Here is a 27,202-nt window from a genome sequence, read left to right as displayed (position 1 = left end):
CCGGGTGTAACAAAACCGATTTATTATTGTGCTCTGTGTATTTATGGGGGTCTATGTATCCGGGATGGAGCAATACAGACAGTTCCTACTTCAGAAACATCAATAAATAGGCGACAAGTGTGGCAGACAACGTTGGCGTTACTGAAAGGCTGAGGATTGCGTGACTTCACAGCCCACGCCCACCACGTCTGTGCCGAGATCTGACCGCCCTCATAAACGGCCAATCCAAAGAGGGAGTTCAGATATGCGCAGCACAGGACTGGTCCACCCAAAAGTGATATTCCGGTGATAGGTGGAGGCTCGCGGCCCATTCATTTCTTGGGGAGTCCCAGCCGTGTCTCCCCGATAAGTGGTGGGCCACGTCCCCAGATTGGACTCATCATGGACTAGACAGGTTTCCTTTGCCGGCAGACATGATTGGCGAGGTGGCGGGGGTCGTGTCATCGTCTGATCGCCATGATTGTCCGCCATTTTCCTTCACCTCAGTCATCTTCACAGAGGACCACAGATCTCCCGGGGGCCTCTGCCGCACCCCGCCACATCTCCAACGCCACAACGCCAGAGCGAGGAGTGCGAGGACCAGTATGATGAAGAAGATGGTGAACGCCAACAGGAAGTGGAAGAGGGACAGCGAGGTGCAGATCGATGAGCGGGAACCTGGGGGGAGGGGCAAAACACAGACTCATGAATCCATGTGGAGGCAACTGGGGCCACCAACACCCTGATAAATGACATGATGTACAGAGGAACTCCGACTACACACAGCGAGGACTGCCGTACCTGCCTGAGAGCGTGTGGTCCTGTTCAGCCAGTTGTGTTATTCCCTCACCTCTGCCATACAATACAGCCAGAGGGTGACACCACTATTCACAACCTGCAGCCTTCCCGCATCCTGTGTCACCTCGTCACCAGATCACCAATGGGTGTTCAACCACTACTGAGATTCCCTTGTGCTGATTACTGCTTGAACACCTCCCCTGCCCCTGCCAGCCCCCACTGCCTGAAACATGTGAGGACAACACCACCGTCCCATGTAACAGAGGTCACCAAACCGGACTGCAGGCTGTATATAGAAATGTCCAACATGAACACTCCCCCCCCCCCCATATCCAACATGAACACTCCCTCCCCCATATCCAACACGAACACTCCCCCCCCCATATCCAACACGAACACTCCCCCCCCCATATCCAACAAGAACACTCCCCCCCCCCATATCCAACAGGAACACTCCCCCCCCCCTATATCCAACATGAACACTCCCCCCCCCCCCCATATCCAACATGAAAACTCCCCCCCCCCCATATCCAACATGAACACTCCCCCCCCCCATATCCAACAGGAACACTCCCCCCCCCCCATATCCAACATGAACACTCCCCCCCCATATCCAACATACACACTCTCCCCCCCCCATATCCAACAAGAACACTCCCCCCATATCCAACACGAACACTCCCCCCCCCATATCCAACAAGAACACTCCCCCCCCCCCATATCCAACAAGAACACTCCCCCCCCCATATCCAACAGGAACACTCCCCCCCCATATCCAACAGGAACACTCTCCCCCCCCATATCCAACATGAACACTCTCCCCCCCCATATCCAACATGAACACTCTCCCCCCCCCCCATATCCAACATGAACACTCCCCCCCCCATATCCAACAGGAACACTCCCCCCCCCCCCCATATCCAACAGGAACACTCCCCCCCCCCCATATCCAACATGAACACTCCCCCCCATATCCAACATACACACTCTCCCCCCCCCCATATCCAACAGGAACACTCCCCCCCCCCCATATCCAACAGGAACACTCCCCCCCCCCATATCCAACAGGAACACTCCCCCCCCCCCATATCCAACATGAACACTCCCCCCCATATCCAACATACACACTCTCCCCCCCCATATCCAACATGAACACTCCCCTCCATCCATATCCAACCTGCACACTCTGCCCCCCCCCATATAAAACCTGCATACTCTCTCCTCCCCCATATCCAACCTGTACACTCTGCCCCCCCCCCCCCAAATCCAACCTGCATACTCTCTCCTCCCCCATATCCAACCTGTACACTCTGCCCCCCCCCATATCCAACCTGCATACTCTCTCCTCCCCCATATCCAACCTGCACACTCTCCCCCCCTCCAATATTCATCCTGCACAGACTCCGCCCCCTATTGTTTGGCCCACACATTTCCTCTCCCCCAGTGTTCATTCTTCACACTCCCACCTCCCTCTGTGTTTGGCTCCCACATGCACCCCCTCTCCAGCCTACAACCCCATCTTCTTCCCCCGGCCCAACAAAGGTCCCCCATGTACCCCAACCACAGATCTCTACATCCGGGACCAATCTGTACCTGCACTCTGGATGATGATGGGAGATGTTTCCAGATTGGGGCTCTCCTATTGGTTCCCAGACTCCTCGGGGGCTCGGCAGCCACTCCTGGACCTGGCAGTGATAGGTGCCGCTGTCGGTCATGTGACTATGGTGGATCCTCAGATGGAAGGTCAGCTCCGATGGACGCTCATACTGGAGCCGGTCTATCTTCTCCTGGAAATAAATAAACTCACCCATGTGGTTGACAGCAAGCAGTAGAGTGCGTGGGGCCCCGGGGCCCTCGATCCTCCACCAAGAGACAGACAGGCGAGAGCCGGGCATAGACACTACCAACACCTGGCAGGGGAGGGTGACAGCGGACTGTTCTGGCACCAGAAGGGTTAGTTCAGTGCGGTTCAGACTCAGGCGATCTTCTGTAGAGGAGAAAGAAAATCACGATAAAGAAGAACTCCGCTTACACAAGCCCATTCCCCGATCTACAACCCCCCTCCGCCCACAATTTACTGATCTCCAGGCTGCCAAGTGCCAGGTACATGTGCAAACATTTCCATTTCAGCTCCTGTGTGTGTCCAGCAGGACATTAAATGCTCAGCTCCCATCATGCATCTGGAGCTCGCTCTGCTCCTGCATGAGCTCTGCCATCTATCAGCGGGATACAGAGAGCACACGGGGTGTCAGGTATGGGCTGTAATGGCTGCTCCACCAATAATCCGCTTCAAATATACACACAGTACAGTGGAGCTCTTCTGGTCTCAGGCAGTTCACATCCCCCCATAGCAGCCAATCAGAGTGCCCCAATGGTTTCCCCCACAGAAAGGGAGAGAGGAGACCTCTGGGTAATGAGTACATACCAGGCGGGGTAACCCTGATCTCCAGGAACCCGGATTGGTCAGAAGCGGCCATCTTCCATTCCCCCTCCTGCAATCTCCATTCCTCCACCTGGCAGAAGTATCTTCCTGAGTCCTCCAGCTCCGCCCCCTGCAGCAGCAGGCTGTAATTCCCCCTCCCGGGGGCCACCATACGTAGGCGGCTGTCCTCGTACTCCGTCACCCCTTCATGATCAGACCGGCACAGGAGGCGGGGAAGGCCGAAGTCCCACCCCTGCAGATACCAGGAGATGGAGAGGAGCGATGAAGGACTAAGTCCCGCCTCCAGGGGGCAGTGCAAGAACAAATCCTCCCACTGCTTGACAGAAGAGCTGACATTCTGTTTAGGGAGCTTCAGAGTCTGATCTGGAAGGGAAAAACAAGGAGAGGTGATTTTGAGGACGGGTCCAAGAAATGCAGCCAAAGTCCATAGATTTATATATATATATTGGCAGCTACTGTGGGTGGGAGTGGTCGGGGGTCACAAAGCTGGAGGCGTGCAACTGAGCATGCTCCCTACATGAGACACGCTCCATACATGGATGTACCACGCATCCACATCATGCCTGTCCTCAGCTCCGCCAGCAGGGGGGGATGTATGTCAGCTAATAAATGGTATCACCCTAAGGACCCATTCACACAGGAGGCCGGCTCTAACGCCCCTCTGAAAAACAATATGGGGTGGATTGTGTGTTCAGAGGACGTTTAGAGCCGGGTACAGGTGACTGCTGCTTCTCTGGATACATTGTGGACACATTGGATTCTCTGGATACGTTGGATTCTCTGGATACATTGTAGACACATTGGATTCTCTGGATACATTGGATTCTCTGGATACGTTGGATTCTCTGGATACATTGGATTCTCTGGATACATTGTGGACACATTGGATTCTCTGGATACATTGGATTCTCTGGATACGTTGGATTCTCTGGATACATTGGATTCTCTGGATACGTTGGATTCTCTGGATACGTTGTGGACACATTGGATTCTCTGGATACGTTGGATTCTCTGGATACATTGTAGACACATTGGATTCTCTGGATACATTGGATTCTCTGGATACATTGGATTCTCTGGATACGTTGGATTCTCTGGATACATTGGATTCTCTGGATACATTGTGGACACATTGGATTCTCTGGATACATTGGATTCTCTGGATACGTTGGATTCTCTGGATACATTGGATTCTCTGGATACATTGGATTCTCTGGATACGTTGTGGACACATTGGATTCTCTGGATACGTTGGATTCTCTGGATACATTGTGGACACATTGGATTCTCTGGATACATTGGATTCTCTGGATACATTGTGGACACATTGGATTCTCTGGATACATTGGATTCTCTGGATACGTTGTGGACACATTGGATTCTCTGGATACATTGGATTCTCTGGATACGTTGGATTCTCTGGATACATTGTGGATACATTGGATTCTCTGGATACATTGGATTCTCTGGATACGTTGTGGACACATTGGATTCTCTGGATACGTTGGATTCTCTGGATACGTTGGATTCTCTGGATACGTTGTGGACACATTGGATTCTCTGGATACGTTGGATTCTCTGGATACGTTGGATTCTCTGGATACGTTGTGGACACATTGGATTCTCTGGATACATTGGATTCTCTGGATACATTGGATTCTCTGGATACATTGGATTCTCTGGATACATTGTTGATACATTGGATTCTCTGGATACGTTGGATTCTCTGGATACATTGTGGACACATTGGATTCTCTGGATACGTTGTGGATACATTGGATTCTCTGGATACGTTGGATTCTCTGGATACATTGTAGACACATTGGATTCTCTGGATACATTGGATTCTCTGGATACATTGGATTCTCTGGATACGTTGGATTCTCTGGATACATTGGATTCTCTGGATACATTGTGGACACATTGGATTCTCTGGATACATTGGATTCTCTGGATACGTTGGATTCTCTGGATACATTGGATTCTCTGGATACGTTGGATTCTCTGGATACGTTGTGGACACATTGGATTCTCTGGATACGTTGGATTCTCTGGATACATTGTGGACACATTGGATTCTCTGGATACATTGGATTCTCTGGATACATTGTGGACACATTGGATTCTCTGGATACATTGGATTCTCTGGATACGTTGTGGACACATTGGATTCTCTGGATACATTGGATTCTCTGGATACGTTGGATTCTCTGGATACATTGTGGATACATTGGATTCTCTGGATACATTGGATTCTCTGGATACGTTGTGGACACATTGGATTCTCTGGATACGTTGGATTCTCTGGATACGTTGGATTCTCTGGATACGTTGTGGACACATTGGATTCTCTGGATACGTTGGATTCTCTGGATACGTTGGATTCTCTGGATACGTTGTGGACACATTGGATTCTCTGGATACATTGGATTCTCTGGATACATTGTTGATACATTGGATTCTCTGGATACATTGGATTCTCTGGATACATTGTTGATACATTGGATTCTCTGGATACGTTGGATTCTCTGGATACATTGTGGACACATTGGATTCTCTGGATACGTTGTGGATACATTGGATTCTCTGGATACGTTGGATTCTCTGGATACATTGTGGATACATTGTATTCTCTGGATACATTGTGGACACATTGGATTCTCTGGATACATTGTGGACACATTGGATTCTCTGGATACATTGTGGACACATTGGATTCTCTGGATACATTGTGGACACATTGGATTCTCTGGATACGTTGGATTCTCTGGATACATTGTGGACACATTGGATTCTCTGGATACATTGGATTCTCTGGATACATTGTGGATACATTGGATTCTCTGGATACATTGGATTCTCTGGATACATTGGATTCTCTGGATACATTGGATTCTCTGGATACGTTGGATTCTCTGGATACATTGGATTCTCTGGATATATTGGATTCTCTGGATACGTTGTGGATACATTGGATTCTCTGGATACATTGGATTCTCTGGATACATTGTGGATACATTGGATTCTCTGGATACGTTGTGGATACATTGGATTCTCTGGATACATTGGATTCTCTGGATACATTGTGGATACATTGGATTCTCTGGATACATTGTGGATACATTGGATTCTCTGGATACATTGTGGATACATTGGATTCTCTGGATACGTTGTGGATACATTGGATTCTCTGGATACATTGGATTCTCTGGATACATTGTGGATACATTGGATTCTCTGGATACATTGTGGATACATTGGATTCTCTGGATATGTTGTGGATACATTGGATTCTCTGGATACATTGTGGATACATTGGATTCTCTGGATACATTGGATTCTCTGGATACATTGTGGATACATTGGATTCTCTGGATACATTGTGGATACATTGGATTCTCTGGATATGTTGTGGATACATTGGATTCTCTGGATACATTGTGGATACATTGGATTCTCTGGATATGTTGTGGATACATTGGATTCTCTGGATACATTGTGGATACATTGGATTCTCTGGATACATTGTGGATACATTGGATTCTCTGGATATGTTGTGGATACATTGGATTCTCTGGATACATTGTGGATACATTGGATTCTCTGGATACGTTGTGGATACATTGGATTCTCTGGATATGTTGTGGATACATTGGATTCTCTGGATACATTGGATTCTCTGGATACATTGGATTCTCTGGATACATTGTGGATACATTGGATTCTCTGGATACATTGTGGATACATTGGATTCGCTGGATACATTGTGGATACATTGGATTCTCTGGATACATTGGATTCTCTGGATACATTGGATTCTCTGGATACATTGGATTCTCTGGATACATTGGATTCTCTGGATACATTGTGGATACATTGGATTCTCTGGATACATTGTGGATACATTGGATTCTCTGGATACATTGTGGATACATTGGATTCTCTGGATATGTTGTGGATACATTGGATTCTCTGGATACATTGTGGATACATTGGATTCTCTGGATATGTTGTGGATACATTGGATTCTCTGGATACATTGTGGATACATTGGATTCTCTGGATACATTGTGGATACATTGGATTCTCTGGATATGTTGTGGATACATTGGATTCTCTGGATACATTGTGGATACATTGGATTCTCTGGATACGTTGTGGATACATTGGATTCTCTGGATATGTTGTGGATACATTGGATTCTCTGGATACATTGGATTCTCTGGATACATTGGATTCTCTGGATACATTGTGGATACATTGGATTCTCTGGATACATTGTGGATACATTGGATTCGCTGGATACATTGTGGATACATTGGATTCTCTGGATACATTGGATTCTCTGGATACATTGGATTCTCTGGATACATTGGATTCTCTGGATACATTGGATTCTCTGGATACATTGTGGATACATTGGATTCTCTGGATACATTGTGGATACATTGGATTCTCTGGATACATTGTGGATACATTGGATTCGCTGGATACATTGTGGATACATTGGATTCTCTGGATACATTGGATTCTCTGGATACATTGGATTCTCTGGATACATTGGATTCTCTGGATACATTGGATTCTCTGGATACATTGTGGATACATTGGATTCTCTGGATACATTGTGGATACATTGGATTCTCTGGATACATTGTGGATACATTGGATTCTCTGGATACGTTGTAGAATTTGCCTTTCCATTAATAGTTAATGACACCCCAAATGCAGACAGAAGTCCCGTGTTTATCTCTTGAAAAAATGTTCACAAAACTGGGTGCTCATAAAGGTACGCGTGTTATGGAGCCACCTCTGTGGTGCGCGGGGTGGGGGCTCACGGGGGGGCGCGGGGGGGCGCGGGGGGGGGGCAGGGGTCACGGGGGATCCCATTGCTACCAGTAGACTGCCCTCTGCACGGGGCGCACAAATGTACAGATAACAGGAATCACCTCCCACCACAGAGTACAATGGAGGAATCTCCCACTCGGGACAAAGACACATAGCGCCTCCTGCTGGAGAACAGGAGGATACACACCATGTAATCATACAAATATCATAGGAGACCATCTACAGATACACCGTATTGCCAAAGTATTGTCCCCACCCTCCATATCATGTGATTCAGGTGTTCCAATCCCCTTCATATCATGTGATTCAGGTGTTCCTATCCCCTCCATATCATGTGATTCAGGAGTTCCAATCCCCTCCATATTATATGATTCCGGTGTTCCAATCCCCTCCCAATCATGTGATTTCGGTGTTCCAATCCCCTCCATATCATGTGATTCAGGTGTTCCAATCCCCTCCATATCATGTGATTCAGGTGCTCCAATCCCCTCCCAATCATGTGATTCCGGTGTTCCAATCCCCTCCATATCATGTGATTCAGGTGTTCCAATCCCCTCCATATTATGTTATTCAGGTGTTCCAATCCCCTCCATATCATGTGATTCAGGTGTTCCAATCCCCTCCGTATCATGTGATTCAGATGTTCCAATCCCCTCCCAATCATGTGATTCAGGTGTTCCAATCCCCTCCCAACCATGTGATTCAGGTGTTCCAATCCCCTCCATATCATGTGATTCAGGTGTTCCAATCCCCTCCCAATCATGTGATTCAGGTGTTCCAATGCCCTCCCAATCATGTGATTCAGGTGTTCCAATCCTCTCCCAATCATGTGATTCAGGTGTTCCAATCCCCTCCATATCATGTGATTCAGGTGTTCCAATCCCCTCCGTATCATGTGATTCAGATGTTCCAATCCCCTTCCCATCATGTGATTCAGGTGTTCCAATCCCCTCCCAACCATGTGATTCAGGTGTTCCAATCCCCTCCATATCATGTGATACAGGTGTTCCAATCCCCTCCATATCATGTGATTCAGGTGTTCCAATCCCCTCCGTATCAAGTGATTCAGGTGTTCCAATGCCCTCCCAATCATGTGATTTAGGTGTTCCAATCCCCTCCATATCATGTGATTCACGTGTTCCAATCCCCTTCATATCATGTGATTCAGGTGTTCCAATCCCCTCCATATCATGTGATTCAGGTGTTCCAATCCCTCCATATCATGTGATTCAGGTGTTCCAATCACCTCCCAATCATGTGATTCAGGTGTTCCAATCCCCTCCATATCATGTGATTCAGGTGTCCAATCCCCTCCATGGACACAGGTGTATACAATCAAGCCCCTAGGCATGCATTGGTGAAAGAATGGGTCGCTCTCAGGAGCTCAGTGACTCCAAGCGTGGTCCCGTGATAGGTGGCCACCTGGGCAATAAGTCCATCCGTGACATTTCCTGGCTACTAAATATTCCACGCTCAACTGTTAGTGGGATTATAACAAAGTGGAAGCCACTGGGAACAACAGCCACTCAGCCACCAAGTGGTAGGCCACGTCACATGACAGGGCGGGGTCAGCGCATGCTGAAGCGCACAGTGCGCAGAAGTCAGCAACTGTCTGCAGAGTCAATAGCTAAAGACCTCCAAACTTGGTGTGGCCTTCAGATGAGCCAAACAACAGTGCGTAGAGAGCTTCATGGAATGGGTTTCCATGGCCGAGCAGCTGCATCCAAGCCTTCCATCACCAAGTGCAATGCAAAGCGTCGGATGCCGTGGTGTAAAGCACGCCGCCACTGAACTCTAGAGCAGGGGAGACGTGTTCTCTGGAGGGACCAATCACACTTCTCTGTCTGGCAATCCGATGGACATGTCTGGGATTGGTGGTGGCCAGGAGAACGGTACTTGCCTGACTGCATTGTGCCAAGTGTAAAGTTTGGTGGAGGGGGATTATGGTGTGGGGTTGTTTTTCAGGGGTTGGGCTTGGCCCCCTAGTTCCAGTGAAAGGAACTCTTAAGGCGATATTTTGGACAATTTCAAGCTCCCAACTTTGTGGAAGAGTTTGGGGATGGCCCCTTCCTGTTCCAACATGACTGCACACCAGTGCACAAAGCAAGGTCCATAAAGACATGGAGGAGCCAGTTTGGGGTGGAGGAACTTGACTGTCCTGCACAGAGTCCTGACCTCAACCCCATAGAACACCTTTGGGATGAATTAGAGCGGAGACTGCGAGCCAGGCCCCCTCCCCCGACATCAGTGCCTGACCTGACAAATGTGCTTCTGGAAGAATGGTCCAACCTTCCCATAGACACCCTCCTAAACCTTGTGGACGGCCTTCCCAGAAGAGTTGAAGCTGTTATAGCTGCAGAGGGCGGGGCCAACTCAATATTGAACCCTACGGACTAAGACTGGGGGGGCCATTAAAGGTCATGTGCGTGGAAAGGGCGGGGCCAACTCAATATTGAACCCTACGGACTAAGACTGGGGGGCCATTAAAGGTCATGTGCTTGGAAAGGGCGGGGCCAACTCAAAATTGAACCCTACGGACTAAGACTGGGGCGCCATTAAAGGTCATGTGTGTGGAAAGGGCGGGGCCAACTCAATATTGAACCCTACAGACTAAGACTGGGGGGCCATTACAGGTCATGTGTGTGGAAAGGGGCGGGACCAACTCAATAATGAACCCTACGGACTAAGACTGGGGGGCCATTAAAGGTCATGTGTGTGGAAAGGGCGGGGCCAACTCAATATTGACCCCTACAGACTAAGACTGGGGGGGCATTAAAGGTCATGTGTGTGGAAAGGGCGGGGCCAACTCAATATTGAACCCTACGGACTAAGAATGGGGGGCCATTAAAGGTCATGTGTGTGGAAAGGGCGGGGCCAACTCAATATTGAACCTTCGGACTAAGACTGGGGGGACATTAAAGGTCATGTGTGTGGAAAGGCCGACGTCCCGATACTTGGGGCAATATAGTGTGTGATTCTGCACACAGACACATATCGCCCCCTTCCTGTCAGGGCTGGTGATGGGAGATTTTCCTTCACTTCCCGTCAAGGCTGGTGATGGGAGATTTTCCTTCATTTCCTGTCAGGGCTGGTGATGGGAGATTTTCCTTCACTTCCTGTCAGGGCTGGTGATGGGAGATGTTCCTTCACTTCCTGTCAGGGCTGGTGATGGGAGATTTTCTTTCACTTCCTGCCAGGGCTGGTGATGGGAGATTTCCCTTCACTTCCCGTCAGGGCTGGTGATGGGAGATTTCCCTTCACTTCCCGTCAGGGCTGGTGATGGGAGATTTCCCTTCACTTCCCGTCAGGGCTGGTGATGGGAGATTTCCCTTTACTTCCCGTCAGGGCAGATGATGGGAGATTTTCCTTCACTTCCTGCCAGGGCTGGGGATGGGAGATTTCCCTTCACTTCCTGTCAGGGCTGGGGATGGGAGATTTCCCTTCACTTCCTGTCAGGGCAGATGATGGGAGATTTTCCTTCACTTCCTGTCAGGGCTGGGGATGGGAGATTTTCCTTCACTTCCTGCCAGGGCTGGTGATGGGAGATTTTCCTTCACTTTCTGCCAGGGCTGGTGATGGGATATTTTCCTTCACTTCCCGTCAGGGCTGGTGATGGGAGATTTCCCTTCACTTCCCGCCAGGGCTGGTGATGGGAGATTTCCCTTCACTTCCCGTCAGGGCTGGTGATGGGAGATTTCCCTTCACTTCCCGTCAGGGCTGGTGATGGGAGATTTCCCTTCACTTCCCGTCAGGGCTGGTGATGGGAGATTTCCCTTCACTTCCCGTCAGGGCTGGTGATGGGAGATTTTCCTTCACTTCCCGCCAGGGCTGGGGATGGGAGATTTTCCTTCACTTCCTGTCAGGGCTGGTGATGGGAGATTTTCCTTCACTTCCTGTCAGGGCTGGTGATGGGAGATTTTCCTTCACTTCCTGTCAGGGCTGATGACGGGAGATTTTCCTTCACTTCCCGTCAGGGCTGATGACGGGAGATTTTCCTTCACTTCCCGTCAGGGCTGGTGATGGGAGATTTTCCTTCACTTCCCGTCAGGGCTGGTGATGGGAGATTTTCCTTCACTTTCTGCCAGGGCTGGGGATGGGAGATTTTCCTTCACTTCCCGTCAGGGCTGGTGATGGGAGATTTTCCTTCACTTCCCGTCAGGGCTGGTGATGGGAGATTTTCCTTCACTTCCCGTCAGGGCTGGTGATGGGAGATTTTCCTTCACTTCCTGTCAGGGCTGGTGATGGGAAATCTCTCCAACAGGGACACGGATTTTCTCGTGACCCTGGGCTGTGGGAATGGCTGTGTGCGGTCAGTAATGTTCCCCCCTCAGCCCCGTCATGTATGTTTGGTGTCAGTTGGTGTCAGTTACAGCACAAGTATGATCGCGGTTCATGAAGAGACAACATATATGTAGCGTGTTATCTCACCCGAGGTGATGAAGGTGACCTGGGTGTCTCCGGATTTCCTCTCCCCCAGAGGGTGCCAGTTGCCCGTCTCCTCCAGTAGCCATTCCTGCACCACGCAATGGTAGGCCCCCTCCTCCCTGAGGCTCGGTCTGAGGATTCGCAGGAGGAAGGAGTCCGTGGAGGACCGTTCAGAGATGAAGCGGAGGCGGAGCAATGAATCTTGGCTGGTCACGCCCCCGAGGTCCACTCTGAGGATTTCCATGAAGGAAGCGGATGATGGCGGGCGAAAGAACCACGCAACGCTGAGTTGAGTGGCGGGGGTGGACTCCAGGATCCTGCAGGTGACCGCAGCCTCGTCCTGTCCCGCGGTCAGCGCCACCGCGCCAGAGGCGGAGTCAAGCCTCAGCTTCGTGTCTGGGGGAGAGAGGCAGCGGTCAATGTCAGCCATTATATTTCTATCACACGAGTATTATCACTGTGGGCCCTGATAATGGTGGGGAGCTCTCAGGGGTGGACTGGCAACTCATGGGGCCCCCGGGCAATAGGGAATCATGTGGCCCCTGTGTCCTTGCCCACAGTCAGACCACACCCAAAAAAGCTTTTGAAAGGTACCAGGGGCATCTCATAGGGCCCCCTACTGACCTCGGGCCCTAGGGCAGTGCTCAAGTGCAGGAATGGTCAGTCTGATCCTGGTTAGAAGCAATTGAGCTCCGTCTCATGTCCTGGCTGGAGAACGTCCAGCATCATCTAGTGCTTCTCTACCCATCCTGACTGTCCCTGGCCCCGCCCCTTTCATTCAGTGGATTTCAGTTCAGGGCCCGGGGTCAGTAGGGAGCCCCATGAGATGTCCCTGGTACCTTTCATAGGCTTTTTTGGGTGTGGTTTGAGTGTGGACGAGGACACAGGGGCCACATAATCCCCTATTGCCCAGGGGCCCCATGAGTTGTCAGTCCGCCCCTGCACATGTGAGTATTACCCATGCACTGACACCCACCTCTCCTGACCGACACCCCACCTCTCCAGACTGACCCCCACCTCTCCAGACCGACACCTCACCTCTCCAGACTGACCCCCACCTCTCCATACCGACACCCCACCTCTCCATAATGACACCTTACCTCTCCAGACTGACCCCCACCTCTCCAGACCGACACCTCACCTCTCCAGACTGACCCCCACCTCTCCTGACCGACACCCCACCTCTCCAGACTGACACCCACCTCTCCAGACCGACACCCAACTCTCCAGACCGACACCCCCCTCTCCAGACTATCACCCACCTCTCCAGACCGACACCTCACCTCTCCAGACTGACCCCCACCTCTCCAGACCGACACCTCACCTCTCCAGACTGACCCCCACCTCTCCAGACCGACACCCCCCTCTCCAGACTATCACCCACCTCTCCAGACCGACAACCCACCTCTCCAGACCGACAACCCACCTCTCCAGACCGACACCCACCTCTCCAGACTGACCCCCGCCCATTCATAGCGCCCCCCCTGGGAAGGATGATGATGTACCTGGAAGCTGCACCTGTATGGTGACCACATTGGAGGAGATGTTGGTTGGTGTCACTGAGCTCTGGGTGGGCTGGATGGTGATGCTGCACTGATAGGCTCCGCTCTGCTGGGACGGCTGGACCCGGTGGATGTGCAGGGCGGACGTGTCGGCACTCAGCAGGATCTGAGTTTTCCCCTTGAAGTTGGGATAGGATTGGCCCCACAGCAGCTCCCCATTCCCGGACCCCCGCACCAGGATCTGGGGGGGCCCCTGCTGGTCAGGCTGAAAGGACCAGGACCAGACGAGGCGCCGACCGCGCAGGCTGAAATCCGCTTTGGCGCTGCAGTGCAGAACGGCCGAGTCGCCCGAGATGGACTTCGTGTTCCGCGTCATGAGTGAGACTTGGAGGGTGGAGCCTGCAGAGAGAAGAGACATCAATGGGCACAGGGATGGTGGGAACCCCTCATAATGGGCACAGGGATGGTGGGAACCCCTCATAATGGGCACAGGGATGGGGGGAACCCCTCATAATGGGCACAGGGATGGTGGGAACCCCTCATAATGGGCACAGGGATGATGGGAACCCCTCATAATGGGCACAGGGATGGTGGGAACCCCTCATAATGGGCACAGAGATGGTGGGAACCCCTCATAATGGGCACAGCGGGTGTACAGACCTGGGAACTCAGCACAGGGATGGTGGGAACCCCTCATAATGGGCACACCGGGTGTACAGACCCAGGAACTCGGCACAGGGATGGTGGGAACCCCTCATAATGGGCACAGCAGGGGTACAGACCCAGGAACTCGGCACAGGGATGGTGGGAACCCCTCATAATGGGCACAGCGGGGGTACAGACCCGGGAACTCGGCACAGGGATGGTGGGAACCCCTCATAATGGGCACAGGGATGGTGGGAACCCCTCATAATGGGTACAGCGGGTGTACAGACCCGGGAACTCGGCACAGGGATGGTGGAACCTCTCATAACTTACTCAGGCGTTGGACGTCGATGTGGACACCGTTGCTGTCCGTGGTGATGCCCATGTTGGCTCCGCCCCCTCCTTGCATCCCCTCGGCGTAGCGGCAGACATATTCTCCTCCGTCATGTGGGGTCACATCATCCAATCGGAGAGTGAAGATCCCGGGATCGACTTTCTCGGCCACCAGAAGATCCTCGCCGCGCCTGTAATCTGCACCAATCACCAGCCGGCCGTCCTCCAGCATGGAGACAATGGATCTCAAGTCGCCAGACTCCGCCCTCCGAAACCAACCGAGAGAAGCCGAGGATGAGGATGACGGGGAGACCAGACAGCGAAGCACCAAGCGATCCCCTTCATAGAGCCGAGACGTGAGCGCCGTGAGTGAGACCTGCGGAGCGCGGAACTCTGCAACGCAACAAAGTCACCGTTCATGTACACGGTATATACTCTGCTGGATCTGAGCCCCTCCCCCACCGGTACATTAATGGGGCCCCACCTGGTCCTTTCACCTCCACAGACATCTGATTGGACGTCCGGCTCTTCTTGCTCCGTTCATCGGTGACCTCACAGGCGTATGAGCCGCCATCTTCAATCCGCGCCTGACCGATCCTCAGCACCCAGGAAGTCATGTCCCGCCTATGCACAACGCACCGTAACTCCGCCCCCACGGAGCCAAATTCCTTTCCGAATGTGACCACTCCGGATGGTTCCCAGACTGCCATTGTGGTGCCACCGAGCCTCCAGACAATGCGGAACCGCCCGCCACTGGGACCCGCGTTGGTGACGGAGCAGACGACCTCCAGGGGGTGTCCTGGGGTGAGAAGCGTGGCCGACGCCTCCACCTGGACTCCAAATTCTCCACCTAAAATGATATTGCATGGATTAGCCACTGCAGGGACACAAATCAGCGCACGCCTCACACGCCGGGGGCCAATGCTTCTTATAGGTCAGGAGGTGAGGCCTAGTCCTGGTATAGAACAGACGTCTAGGACCACGTGCCACACCGCAGTCCACTGTGACCGCGCGAGTCAGCGTCCACCAAAGGGACACCACCATTCATTTGGGTTCGTTTTTAGTTTTTTTGTCCTGTTTTTTGTCCTATAAGTGGACAAAAAAGGTGCTCAGGGGGCTCTCCCGAAGAGAGACCCCCCCAGGGACAGGGGAGGAAGGAACCTGATGGCCACGCATCCTCCCCCTGGACTTCAGGGCAGGCCCGAGGACCCTCCATCCTAGTGAGACCCCCCCAGAGACATGAGAGGAAGGAACCTGATGGCCACGCATCCTCCCCCTGGACTTCAGGGCAGGCCCGAGGACCCTCCATCCTAGTGAGACCCCCCAGGGACGGGGGAGGAAGGAACCTGATGGCCACGCATCCTCCCCCTGGACTTCAGGGCAGGCCCGAGGACCCTCCATCCTAGTGAGACCCCCCAGGGACAGGGGAGGAAGGAACCTGATGGCCACGCATCCTCCCCCTGGACTTCAGGGCAGGCCCGAGGACCCTCCATCCTAGTGAGACCCCCCCAGAGACATGAGAGGAAGGAACCTGATGGCCACGCATCCTCCCCCTGGACTTCAGGGCAGGCCCGAGGACCCTCCATCCTAGTGAGACCCCCCCAGGGACAGGGAAGGAAGGAACCTGATGGCCACGCATCCTCACCCTGGACTACAGGGCAGGCCCGAGGACCCTCCATCCTAGTGAGAACAAAAACACACACAAAAATGAAAGGTGACAAAACGTAGGAGAAAAAAAATAAATAAATAAGTGTGCACCGACCACGCTCTGAGTCCCGTGGCAAAAAAAATTGCCCTGGACTTGGCCAAAAGTCCTGGCCCTAAAAGGCGCAGTGCAGGAAAAGTGTTTGGACCAGTGACCATGCGCACTTTTCACACTTAGGATCCCATCCCCATGTGCTACTAAGAGCACCCCTGAGGTGACCACTCTCGGGCACTACTCTGTGGACTTTCTGCCTCCCCGGCCCCTGGCCAGACAAGGTAGATCCGTTCAAATCAGGAGGAACTGGGCCCCTCCGGTTTTCCCGGGGGAATTACTCCCGGGCCCCAACAGCCTGTGGGCGCCTCGGTTCCTCTTCCAGCCGGTACTTAGCCTTCAGAGCCCCCATCATACCAGCAGGGTCACTATACAGCCAGCCATCCTCGCCTAAAAGCAAGAATGATGTCGGAGCGCCCCCTACTGGACACTGATAGGAACAGATACTACACTTGATCTTAGCCAAAAGGCATTTGGGTTAGTTACTCCAGTTTTCCTTTACATACAACATGTAGCCGGGGGAACCCCAACACGGGACACCCCAGGAGAGAGAAAAGAGAGCATGGGCTGCTTGCCTTCAGACTCTCTCTCTCTGATTGAATCTACAGGAATTGAATTTGCATCTGAACTTGTGAAGAGAGGGAAGGAGGTAAGAAGGTGGAGTCACTGCTCTGTAGGGGGAAGGAAGGGGAGGAGTCATCTCTGTAGAGGGCTTCAATGTTCACTCTAATGAATGGTTCCATCCCCCACAGTCCTAGTGCTCCAAGGTCCAGTCCTGCTTGACTTCCAGCATCAACCAACCCGCTTTCTATGGGCCCAGGCTGTCGTGGACACACTCCCTGTGGGTGCGTCAGACAGTTTGCAAAAACAAAGTTCTTGTGTGGCCCTCCAGATATGTTGGGGGCCACAGATGATGCCCCGTATATGTACTAAGTTGCCCACAACTGATTTTGAAGTGTTTTTATACCCAATAACAAAAGGCTTTGCTTCCTATATGTTCACCCCATGATCCTGCCAGTGGAACACTTCCTTCCTAGGATGACAACGCTCATTTACTGTACTGCATCTATGGAGGAGCTGTGCTGTCATTCCAGGACAGGTCTACAGAGCACCTACCCTCTCCATCTCTATAATATAAAGGGGAGGTGTTCCGCAGTCCCCCGAGAACTGGGCAGGGATGTTAGAACTGCTTGGAATTTCCATGCAGCATAGCCAGAGACCAGCTTACTGGCTTTTCGGCATAGTCATCAGGTAAATTTCCACTTACAAGACAAAATACAAGTTCACTTTTGTAACGGAACTGGACCCCGACTGCACTCGGGTATTTCCGTTAGACTCCCCTTCCCTGTCCGAACACAGATCCCTGGACACCACCGCTGATCATACCAGACGAGACACCACCAGGCTTCTTAAGACAGGATGTGGACTGCTTTATTTTAACACAAACACAAGATATATACACAGGGCGGGGCAATACAACCAGGAACAGGAAACACATCAGCAGGCCGTCCCATCAGGGGGAAGGGCTGCCGGAAACACCCCCCACCAAGCCAAGACACACAATAGAACAATGGGATACACCACATGGCAGTAGACAATACAGGAACACATGCATCCCATAATAGTTTGCTGGCAAGCAAGACACAATAGAACAATGGAACAACCACGTGGCACTAAACAATTAACAACCCCCCCCCCCACCTATACATGTCCACACAATACTAGGACAGATCATCCTGTACCCCTAACAGGCACAGGGTGACTCACACATAATGGGGATATGGGGAGCTGAGACAGGGGTCTCCCCACCTCTCCAAAGGGGGCTGTGCCCCATGGGCCCCCCACCCAAAGTCACTCCCGTCACAACTTTAATACAAGTTATCTACAGTCCCCCGGTCTGGACATGTTGGGTTCATGTAAGGTGGAACTATCCATCTCAATGCTCCAAGTTCTTACCCTGCACTGATGCCACCTTCAGGTTGGTCTTCTCTGAGTCCTTCTCAACGATCTTTGTCCACACTCCACTGGGATCTTGGATCCACTCCGATCCTCGGCAGAAGATCTCGCCCTGGTCTGACTGGTGGAGTGCCCCAATGGTCAGTCTGTAGGTGGCTTCGGTCAGTTTGTCCAGGCGTACGTCTCCAGCCATGAATCGATCAGAGAAGGTCCCGCCAGGATGGAGGACAAAGTCACGGGACAAGGTCAGGATCTCAGCTTCCTGGTCAGTGGAGAGAATCCAGGAGATGGACAGATGGGTATGCTGGGAGGAGGCCATGGACACTTGGCAGGTCAGTACCAGGGGGGCCCCTTCTGATGTCTCCACAACCTTGTGAGGCATGAAGACCTGCAGGGTGTTGGGTATAACTGGAGGCAAGAGAACATTAAAAACAATCACCTATAATATCAGAATCAACGAACAATGGGAACAATTTACAGAATGCACACAGCTGCAGATACAATATACATGCTTTTGTGAATTGCCGAATTCCACGTTTTTAGCGACTAGTTGATGAACAATGTGGTGGAGACAGATCAGAACCAGACAGGAGAGGAATGGAAAAGGACATTAGATTGGTCACCTTTACCTTCATGGCCATCAGACAGACAATTGCCAAATCTTGACCACAGCCTGCCTTACGTTTTGAGGAAGTCAAACAGCAAAAGTTCAATGAGAAGCTTTTGGCCATATTCAATGACACTCGTGTGAGGTATAGGAAAATCTGGTCTCCTTGGGTAGAGGAACTTCGCTTGGACAGGTTCGAACAATACTTCTCACCATGGCTACGACTCTCCCAGAGAGATCCCCCTATCTCAACCGTCCTTTTTCCACCCTCTCCTTCTTTCTCACCTGAATTTCTTCCATGTTTCGTCTTTTTTACACTTCATATCATCCAAGTGAATCTCATGGACCTTGGTTAAGGACATCTTGAGGAGACATGTGTAGCCAGGTTCTGGACTACAGGGATAGGAGACGGAAAAAAAACAAAACCTTTCTTTGAAGTGGGGAGAACCAGGTTACTCCAAGCCCAAGGACTTTAATTTAGAACACTTGGAACACTGGGAGATGTAGTTCGAGAAGGCAGCCATATTAAGGTGATGACCATCTTTATAAGCTACCCTATGACCTGTGCGTGGCAGGAGGAACCAAGAGGGCTTTATATCCTTTGCCCAGGAAAAGCCTGCTCTCTTGGCACCTTGGGGATTCAAGCAGATCAGAGCTGCTGGAACGAACCAGCCTTGGTATAGGCCCAATGGGTCTATGAGCGCTACTCATGCAATACACAGACCGAGGTGGCCGCTGTGAGATCGCTACATTCACAAAATCTACTGTCTCATCACTAACTGAGAGACCTTCACATTCTCCAGAAGAGCTGAGCTGTCTAGTGAGTCTCGTCCATCACTGGACAGATCAGGACTCCTCCAACTAATGAGAGTCTGCACTGCTTAGTAAGAGGAGAACCGTACTACATCCTTACTGCCTGCAGGATACAACTACCGTCATTGCTGCGCCAATGGACATCCAAAGGGCCCCAACACCAGCCGGCAGAAGATCCAAATTAGAGACTGCTCCTCCTACAAAGCTAGAAGCTTCCCCCTTTTCTCTCACATTTTTCTGGTCTTGATCCCTGGTTACGGTCACAGTCTAGGCCTAGCACCACCATCATTAGAACACACAGGCAGGTTACCTCCGTTGTTGTAAAATGGTCTTTCTGCCTGTTTGGCATTCTGGGTGGCGTTGTTACTGTTTATGCTGCCAAAGGAAAGGGAAAAGGAGCCACTGATGCCCCATCCTCTGCCTCTCTGTTACCCACTCAGCAAGTTACATTGTGTAGCCGTAATAATGGGTCACACGGGCTCACTATTCATTGTGCGTTTTTTTAATGTCAACCTACATGTTTGATGGCCCATAAGTAATGGCATTGGTGGTGTGAGGCTCTGCCACCATGGAAATGGGTTTGAGAAGGACACAGGACTCTCAAACAGTCAGTCTGAGAGGCTCCAGCAAATGTTTTGCGAGCCGGGAAAGCTATGTTTTAAGCTTTCCCTGGATTTGGTGAGTGTGGATCGGGGCTGTAAGCTTGAAGGCTCCAAAGAGTATTGGGTGGGACGGAGTCTTCAGGTTTTTCAGAAGTTCGGGATGGTGTGTGTGTGTCCAGGTGCCCACAATCGTTATAAGGCAGATCTGAGTATAACTCAAAGGTGGTGGAGGTGGAATAGGAGTTGCTATTGCTACAAGCCTGAAGACAGAGCATTCTCAGGAGAGCTGGAAGCTCCTGGTGGAGACTGCAACCCTTGTGAGGGGGATTCTGGGCCCAAGGACTGGGAAAGTCTGGCCAGCTATGAGAGTCTGGGAGACCAAGAGAGGGGCTGGGAGGCTGAGGAAGATGCAGAGGCCAGTGAGTCCAAGGGGTTGGAGGGAATCTGTGAGTCTCTGGAGGAAACAAGCTGAGGTACAGGGAAAGCTCTGTCAAGAGGCCATGTGGGGCCTGAACAGTAAGAAGCTGTCACCTAGACTAAAAGCCTGAATAGCCAGTGGTCTGGGAGACCAAGAGAGGGTCTGGGAGGCTGAGGAAGATGCAGAGGCCAGTGAGTTCAAGGGGCTGGAGGGAATCCATGAGTCTCTGAAGGAAGCAAGCTGAGGTACAGGGAAAGCTCTGTCAAGAGGCCATGTGGGGCCTGAACAGTAAGAAGCTGTCACCTAGGCTGAGAGCCTGAATAGCCAGTGGTCTGGGAGACCAAGCCAAGCAGAGGTACTGCTAACCAGAGAGCCAGGTGGCTCGGCATTTTCAATGTGTATTGTTTTGCGTGAGATTGAGACCCCCTGCGTGGGAAACCTTGTGTTGAAAGGACTTTTCAGTTACTGTTTGATCAAAGTGGGCTACCAGGCCCTTAAGTTTAGTATCAAAGGAGCTTGAGGAGAACTCAGAGGAGCCGGCAACTCGAAATGTTAAGATCCAATCTTCTTTATTGTCCATTTAGCGCCCCCTCTTGATGAGGTTGAGGTCAATTTATTTTTTTTGAACGTTCCTCTGTAGCCATTGGTGCATTATCTGATTATTTTTGTCTGTTGTGGGTCGCATGGGCTGCAGGCTCCACTACGTCTCCCTGCCTCTTAGTAGGTTCTAGAATGTAGTGGGCTGGAAGAGGCAGACCCTGAGCTTGAATATTTATGGAATGCTAGCCAATCCCTGGGGAGGTGTGCCCAGAAGGTGGAGGGGGAGCCCTTAAATAGTCTTGAGGACTGGAGCCAGTTCTGGGACAAGGTCATCCAGCACCCAGGGCAAAGATGCCAAACTGCAGTCCCCCCCTTCACGATGAGCTTAGGGGATCCCAGCAGTCAACACTACGGCTCCCTGCCTCCTAGTAGGTTCCAGAATGTAGTGGGCTGGAAGAGGCAGACCCTGAGCTTGACTATTTATGAAACTCTAGCCAATCCCTGGGGAGGTATGCCCAGAAGGTGGAGGGGGAGCCCTTAAATAGTCTGAAGCCTGAGCCGATTGTGGGGCAAGGTCACCCAGTGCCCAGGGTAAAGGTGCCAAACTGTAGCCCCCCCCCCCCCATTCATGATGAGCTTAGGGGATCCCAGCAGACACTTGTCAAAATCACTGTCACAACGCCATATAACAGAAGGAAGGTGCCCCCATCCCTATAGTAAACCATTGCGCCCAGGGTAGACTCCTCTCCCACAAACCCCTGGTCGTGGCCCAGGTCTTATCCTGGAAGAAGAGATCCGAGCATAGAAGGGCTCCTGTCCTTCTGAGCAAGTCAGCTGAAAGCCTGCAGAGAGTTCACCAAAGTCCCAGCCATGCCAGGGCTGGGGGCCTAAAATCCTGGAAGCCTTTCGGATCTAAGGGGGTGCACTGAGGATCTGGCCTGAAGGGTTCACGATACAGCGTCTAACCAACATTGGACAGGATCCCACCAAGTATCTGGTGGCACAGCGAGTAAAGACCTGGAAGTGGGATCCTAGTGACTGCTTGCTGTGTAACCCCTTGTGTGACTGCGCTAGTGCTGCGAAAGTGGGGTTCACCCAACTGGGAATCCCAGAAGTGTTGTGCTGGTAGTCTCTGCAGAGGGTGGGCAGAAGAGAGAGAGAACTCCGAGAACTTTGTGCACTACATTCTGGAGTATCCTAAGGCTTCCCGACACCCCATCCCCATCCTAAAGCTTCCCGACACCCCATCCCCATCCAACGAGCAATAAACCTGAAAAGAGGCACTCGCTGCCTGGTCGATGTGTTGAGGCTGCGGGATCTGCTGTGTGCCTGGCTGCCAAGCACTCACGTAGGAATAGAACCTGGGACCAATCTGCAAGGCTCGTTCGAGGTCTGTGCTACATTATGTACAATTGCCAATTGCTATGACTAAGGCCTGCGTGGGCTGAAACGCGTCAACTCTTCTGTTACTGGAAGTTTACCCCAATATCCTTTTTGGATTTTAACCTTTCGAGTTGCCGACTCCTTTGGCTGTAGTTGTCCATCTGGCCTCCTGAATCTACAGGAGCTTATGGAGAAGGTTGAAAGGTACAAGATACTCCTGAGCAGAGGGAATTTTTGCGGCTGTATCCTGAACCCCCCCTAACCCCCTCTAAACAACTGAGCCAATAACACAGTGTAGCACCCTCCTAGGTCGCTAGGGGGAGCTAGACTCCAATTGTCAGCTAGGGATGAGTAGCAGCCTGGGATTAATAGCTAGCAGGGGATCAAAATTGGGTCAGAGCTGAAAGGCTCTGCAGACCAGCTCCCTGGAATTTGTCCTGCTCTAGAACTTCGGAGAAAGGTCCAGAAGCAGTGGGTGGATTTGAGGCGTGGCTGATCTGCACTTTTGAGGGAGCCTGGCCAATCCCCAACAGGAGGCTTGTCAATGGGCCAGGACAACCCTTAAAAGTGATTGAGAAGGAGAGTACGAGTGGAAGAGAGAGAAGGATGTAAGGCTGGAGGCAGGAGCCTGTGAGGGGGGCCCAGATGGAGAGGGGCTCACCTGCAGGCAGAGGACCTTGGGAGGCTGAAAACTTGGAACTTCACTGACCCTCTGAGAGAGGACAATGTGTGTGGCAGGGAAGGAGCAGCCCAGCTAGTAGGTAGCAACCACCGATCCTCCGGCAGCACAGGAGAGGGACCAAGTGAGTAAACCTGCACCCCCAGGGCCAGATAGGGGAAGGAGCACTCTGGTGGGAATCTAGATTTGCTATCTTACCTGGGACCAGGGGCGGACTGACCATTTGGAAAGTCGGGCACTGCCCGAGGGCCCGGGGTCAGTAGGGGGCCCCATGAGATGCCCCTGGTACCTTTTTTGAGTTTGGGCAAGGACACAGGGGCCCCATGATTCCCTATTGCCCGGGGGCCCCATGAGTTGTCAGTCCGCCCCTGCCTGGGACTGTTTCACCCTGCAGTGGCAGGCACTGGATCCCCCGCCCAGGGATTCACCCATTACAGCTGGATGAGGAAAGGAGTCATCTGGGGTCTGAGGTGGTCCTACAGGAGATCCTGGCTAGCTCCACTTTGTCCTCAGTTGCCATTCCCTTGGGCATCCCATACACTCCTTGCCCCCTCCAAGTTCTAAATCCCCCTAATAAAACTTCAAAACAAGCTCAAGGACTGGCTGTCTCCTGATGGAAGTCTGAGGGAAGGAAATGTGTGTTGCCTGGCTGTGCTGGACTATAGGGGGGCCACAAATCTATTGCAAGTCCTAAGGGGGTAGTGCTACAATATTAAAATGAAGATGGATGGTGTGAAAGTCAGTCTGTCCGCCATTGGTGGGTCAGTGCCTGGGTGCAGCAACATGGAGGGCCACTCAGCAGCTTCTTCAGGAGCCACTTCTACACATGGTCACTGCTGTCACCACCTCCTGTCAGCGTTTGCCCCGAGGCGTACCGTGAAGGAACCTGACATGAGATTGGCCTGTCAGTGCTGCTGGTTGGTGTCCACCATAGTTTGGTTGGTTCGGATGAGGCGCCGGGGGTCAGTTTTCTCACCTGTTAGGTTGGTCATGGCGTTGTAGGTACCCAGGTAGGTGGAGGCTGTATTGGGTGTGTAACATTCGTACTCTCCTGTGTCCTGCTCCTGCAGTTGGACGATGTGTAGGACGGTGTGGTCCCTGGACACCCTTTCTACGTAGATGTCGCGGCTCTGGACACGGCCGGAGTATTTGGCGTAGGAGAAGCCGGGCTCGTTGGTGCTCACCACGTTGATCTCTTTCTCTGGAGCTGACGGCTGTCGGATGGAGAACTTGAATTCCTGGATGGAGACCCCCTGGTACCCCGACACCTTGCACCAGATGGTGATGTGGGAGCCCACGGTGCGGTAGAGGGGCCCCTGCTCAATGGTGACCTCATGCTGAGCCCAAGACAAACCTGCGGGGAGACACAACTGCTGAGATCATTCCTGTCCATGTAGGTGACCCTGTGTGGCAGTGTCATGTAGCCTTTGCCCAGTCAGAGACAGTCCGGTGTAACGTGTCCCCGGTCAGAGACAGCCCGGTGTAACGTGTCCCCCGGTCAGAGACAGTCCGGTGTAACGTGTCCCCGGTCAGAGACAGTCCGGTGTAACGTGTCCCCGGTCAGAGACAGTCCGGTGTGACGTGTCCCCGGTCAGAGACAGTCCGGTGTGACGTGTCCCCGCTCAGAGACAGTCCGGTGTGACGTGTCCCCGGTCAGAGACAGTCCGGTGTGACGTGTCCCCGGTCAGAGACAGTCCGGTGTGACGTGTCCCCGGTCAGAGACAGTCCGGTGTGACGTGTCCCCGGTCAGAGACAGTCCGGTGTGACGTGTCCCCGGTCAGAGACAGTCCAGTGTCCCCGGTCAGAGACAGTCCGGTGTAAGGTGTCCCCGGTCAGAGAAAGTCCGGTGTAAGGTGTCCCCGGTCAGAGACAGTCCGGTGTAAGGTGTCCCCCGGTCAGAGACAGTCCGGTGTAACGTGTCCCCCGGTCAGAGACAGTCCGGTGTAACGTGTCCCCCGGTCAGAGACAGTCCGGTGTAACGTGTCCCCCGGTCAGAGACAGTCCGGTGTACCGTGTCCCCCGGTCAGAGACAGTCCGGTGTACCGTGTCCCCCGGTCAGAGACAGTCCGGTGTAACGTGTCCCCCGGTCAGAGACAGTCCGGTGTAACGTGTCCCCGGTCAGAGACAGTCCGGTGTAACGTGTCCCCCGGTCAGAGACAGTCCGGTGTACCGTGTCCCCCGGTCAGAGACAGTCCGGTGTACCGTGTCCCCCGGTCAGAGACAGTCCGGTGTAACGTGTCCCCCGGTCAGAGACAGTCCGGTGTAACGTGTCCCCCGGTCAGAGACAGTCCGGTGTAACGTGTCTTCTGGTTTCTGACGGTCTCAAGTAACATGTTTTCAGTATCTGACAGTCTCATGTAACATGTCTTTAGTCTCTGACAGTCTCAAGTAACATGTCTTCTGTCTCTGACAGTCTCATGTAACTTTTCTTCAGTCTCTGGCAATCTCATGTAACATGTCTTCAGTCTCATGTAACATGTCTTCAGTCTCTGGCAATCTCATGTAACATGTCTTCAGTCTCATGTAACATGTCTTCAGTCTCTGATGGTCTCAAATAACATGTGTTCAGTCTCTGGCAATCTCATGTAACATGTGTTCAGTCTCTGACGGTCTCAAGTAACATGTGTTCAGTCTCTGACGGTCTCAGATAACATGTCTTCCATCTCTGACAGTCTCATGTAAAAGGCTCACAGTCCTTCCAGCCAACTCTTGCAGCAATACACATTGTCAATATTAGGTGTGGCCCTTTGGCCTTCAGGGGCCGCACCGGAGGCATCACCCGAGGACAGTGGGCACTTACCTATGATGGTGAGCCACAGCAACCCCCCAAGGAGAGCCGGCATGGTGTGCTGAGCGTTGTCTGGTACACGGCACAGAACCCGTCACATCGTATGTCTCCCCCGCAGTGTACAGGAAACCGCAGTCTGTCGCCTCACTCGCAGCACAGACGTGATAAAGCAGAACTAGAGCAACTCAGTGTCAGGCCAGTCACGTCAGGATATCCTAGTACATACGTGTCTGTATACCCGAGCAACTGGGGCCCCTACCCTGTGTGTCCTGCCAGGTACATTGAGTCTAATGAGCCGACTGTACTAAGACGTGTCCGACCGCTCTCAGGAGCTCCGTGACTCCAAGCGTGGTCCCGTGATAGGTGGCCACCTGGGCAATAAGTCCATCCGTGACATTTCCTGGCTACTAAATATTCCACGCTCAACTGTTAGTGGGATTATAACAAAGTGGAAGCCACTGGGAACAACAGCCACTCAGCCACCAAGTGGTAGGCCACGTCACATGACAGGGCGGGGTCAGCGCATGCTGAAGCGCACAGTGCGCAGAAGTCGCCAACTGTCTGCAGAGTCAATAGCTAAAGACCTCCAGACTTGGTGTGGCCTTCAGATGAGCCCAACAACAGTGCGTAGAGAGCTTCATGGAAAGAAATGGCCGCAGCGATAAAAGAAGAAAATACAGTTGTGTC

The 27,202-nt window shown here is 52.1% G+C and overlaps 1 protein-coding gene across 1 annotated transcript; it reads right to left on the bottom strand.

The window, feature by feature from the left end:
- LOC149427311 (immunoglobulin superfamily member 3-like) lies at positions 1–26,958 on the bottom strand. Its single transcript, XM_089668143.1, is given in 11 exon segments — positions 1–657; positions 2,371–2,389; positions 2,391–2,764; positions 3,203–3,583; positions 12,497–12,889; positions 13,999–14,394; positions 14,974–15,366; positions 15,458–15,823; positions 18,686–19,093; positions 24,704–25,081; positions 26,528–26,958. Coding segments are annotated over 11 exon segments (3,429 nt in total). The 5' UTR covers positions 26,571–26,958; the 3' UTR covers positions 1–379.
- Positions 26,959–27,202: the final 244 nt, after the last annotated feature.

This window comes from Staurois parvus, unplaced genomic scaffold (assembly GCF_062004578.1).
Source record: "Staurois parvus isolate SC_StPar_1 unplaced genomic scaffold, SC_StPar_1.0 ptg003894l, whole genome shotgun sequence".
Classification (NCBI taxonomy): domain Eukaryota; kingdom Metazoa; phylum Chordata; class Amphibia; order Anura; family Ranidae; genus Staurois; species Staurois parvus.
The sequence above is the reverse complement of the archived record's forward strand: the minus strand, read 5'-3'. Positions and strand labels throughout refer to the sequence as shown.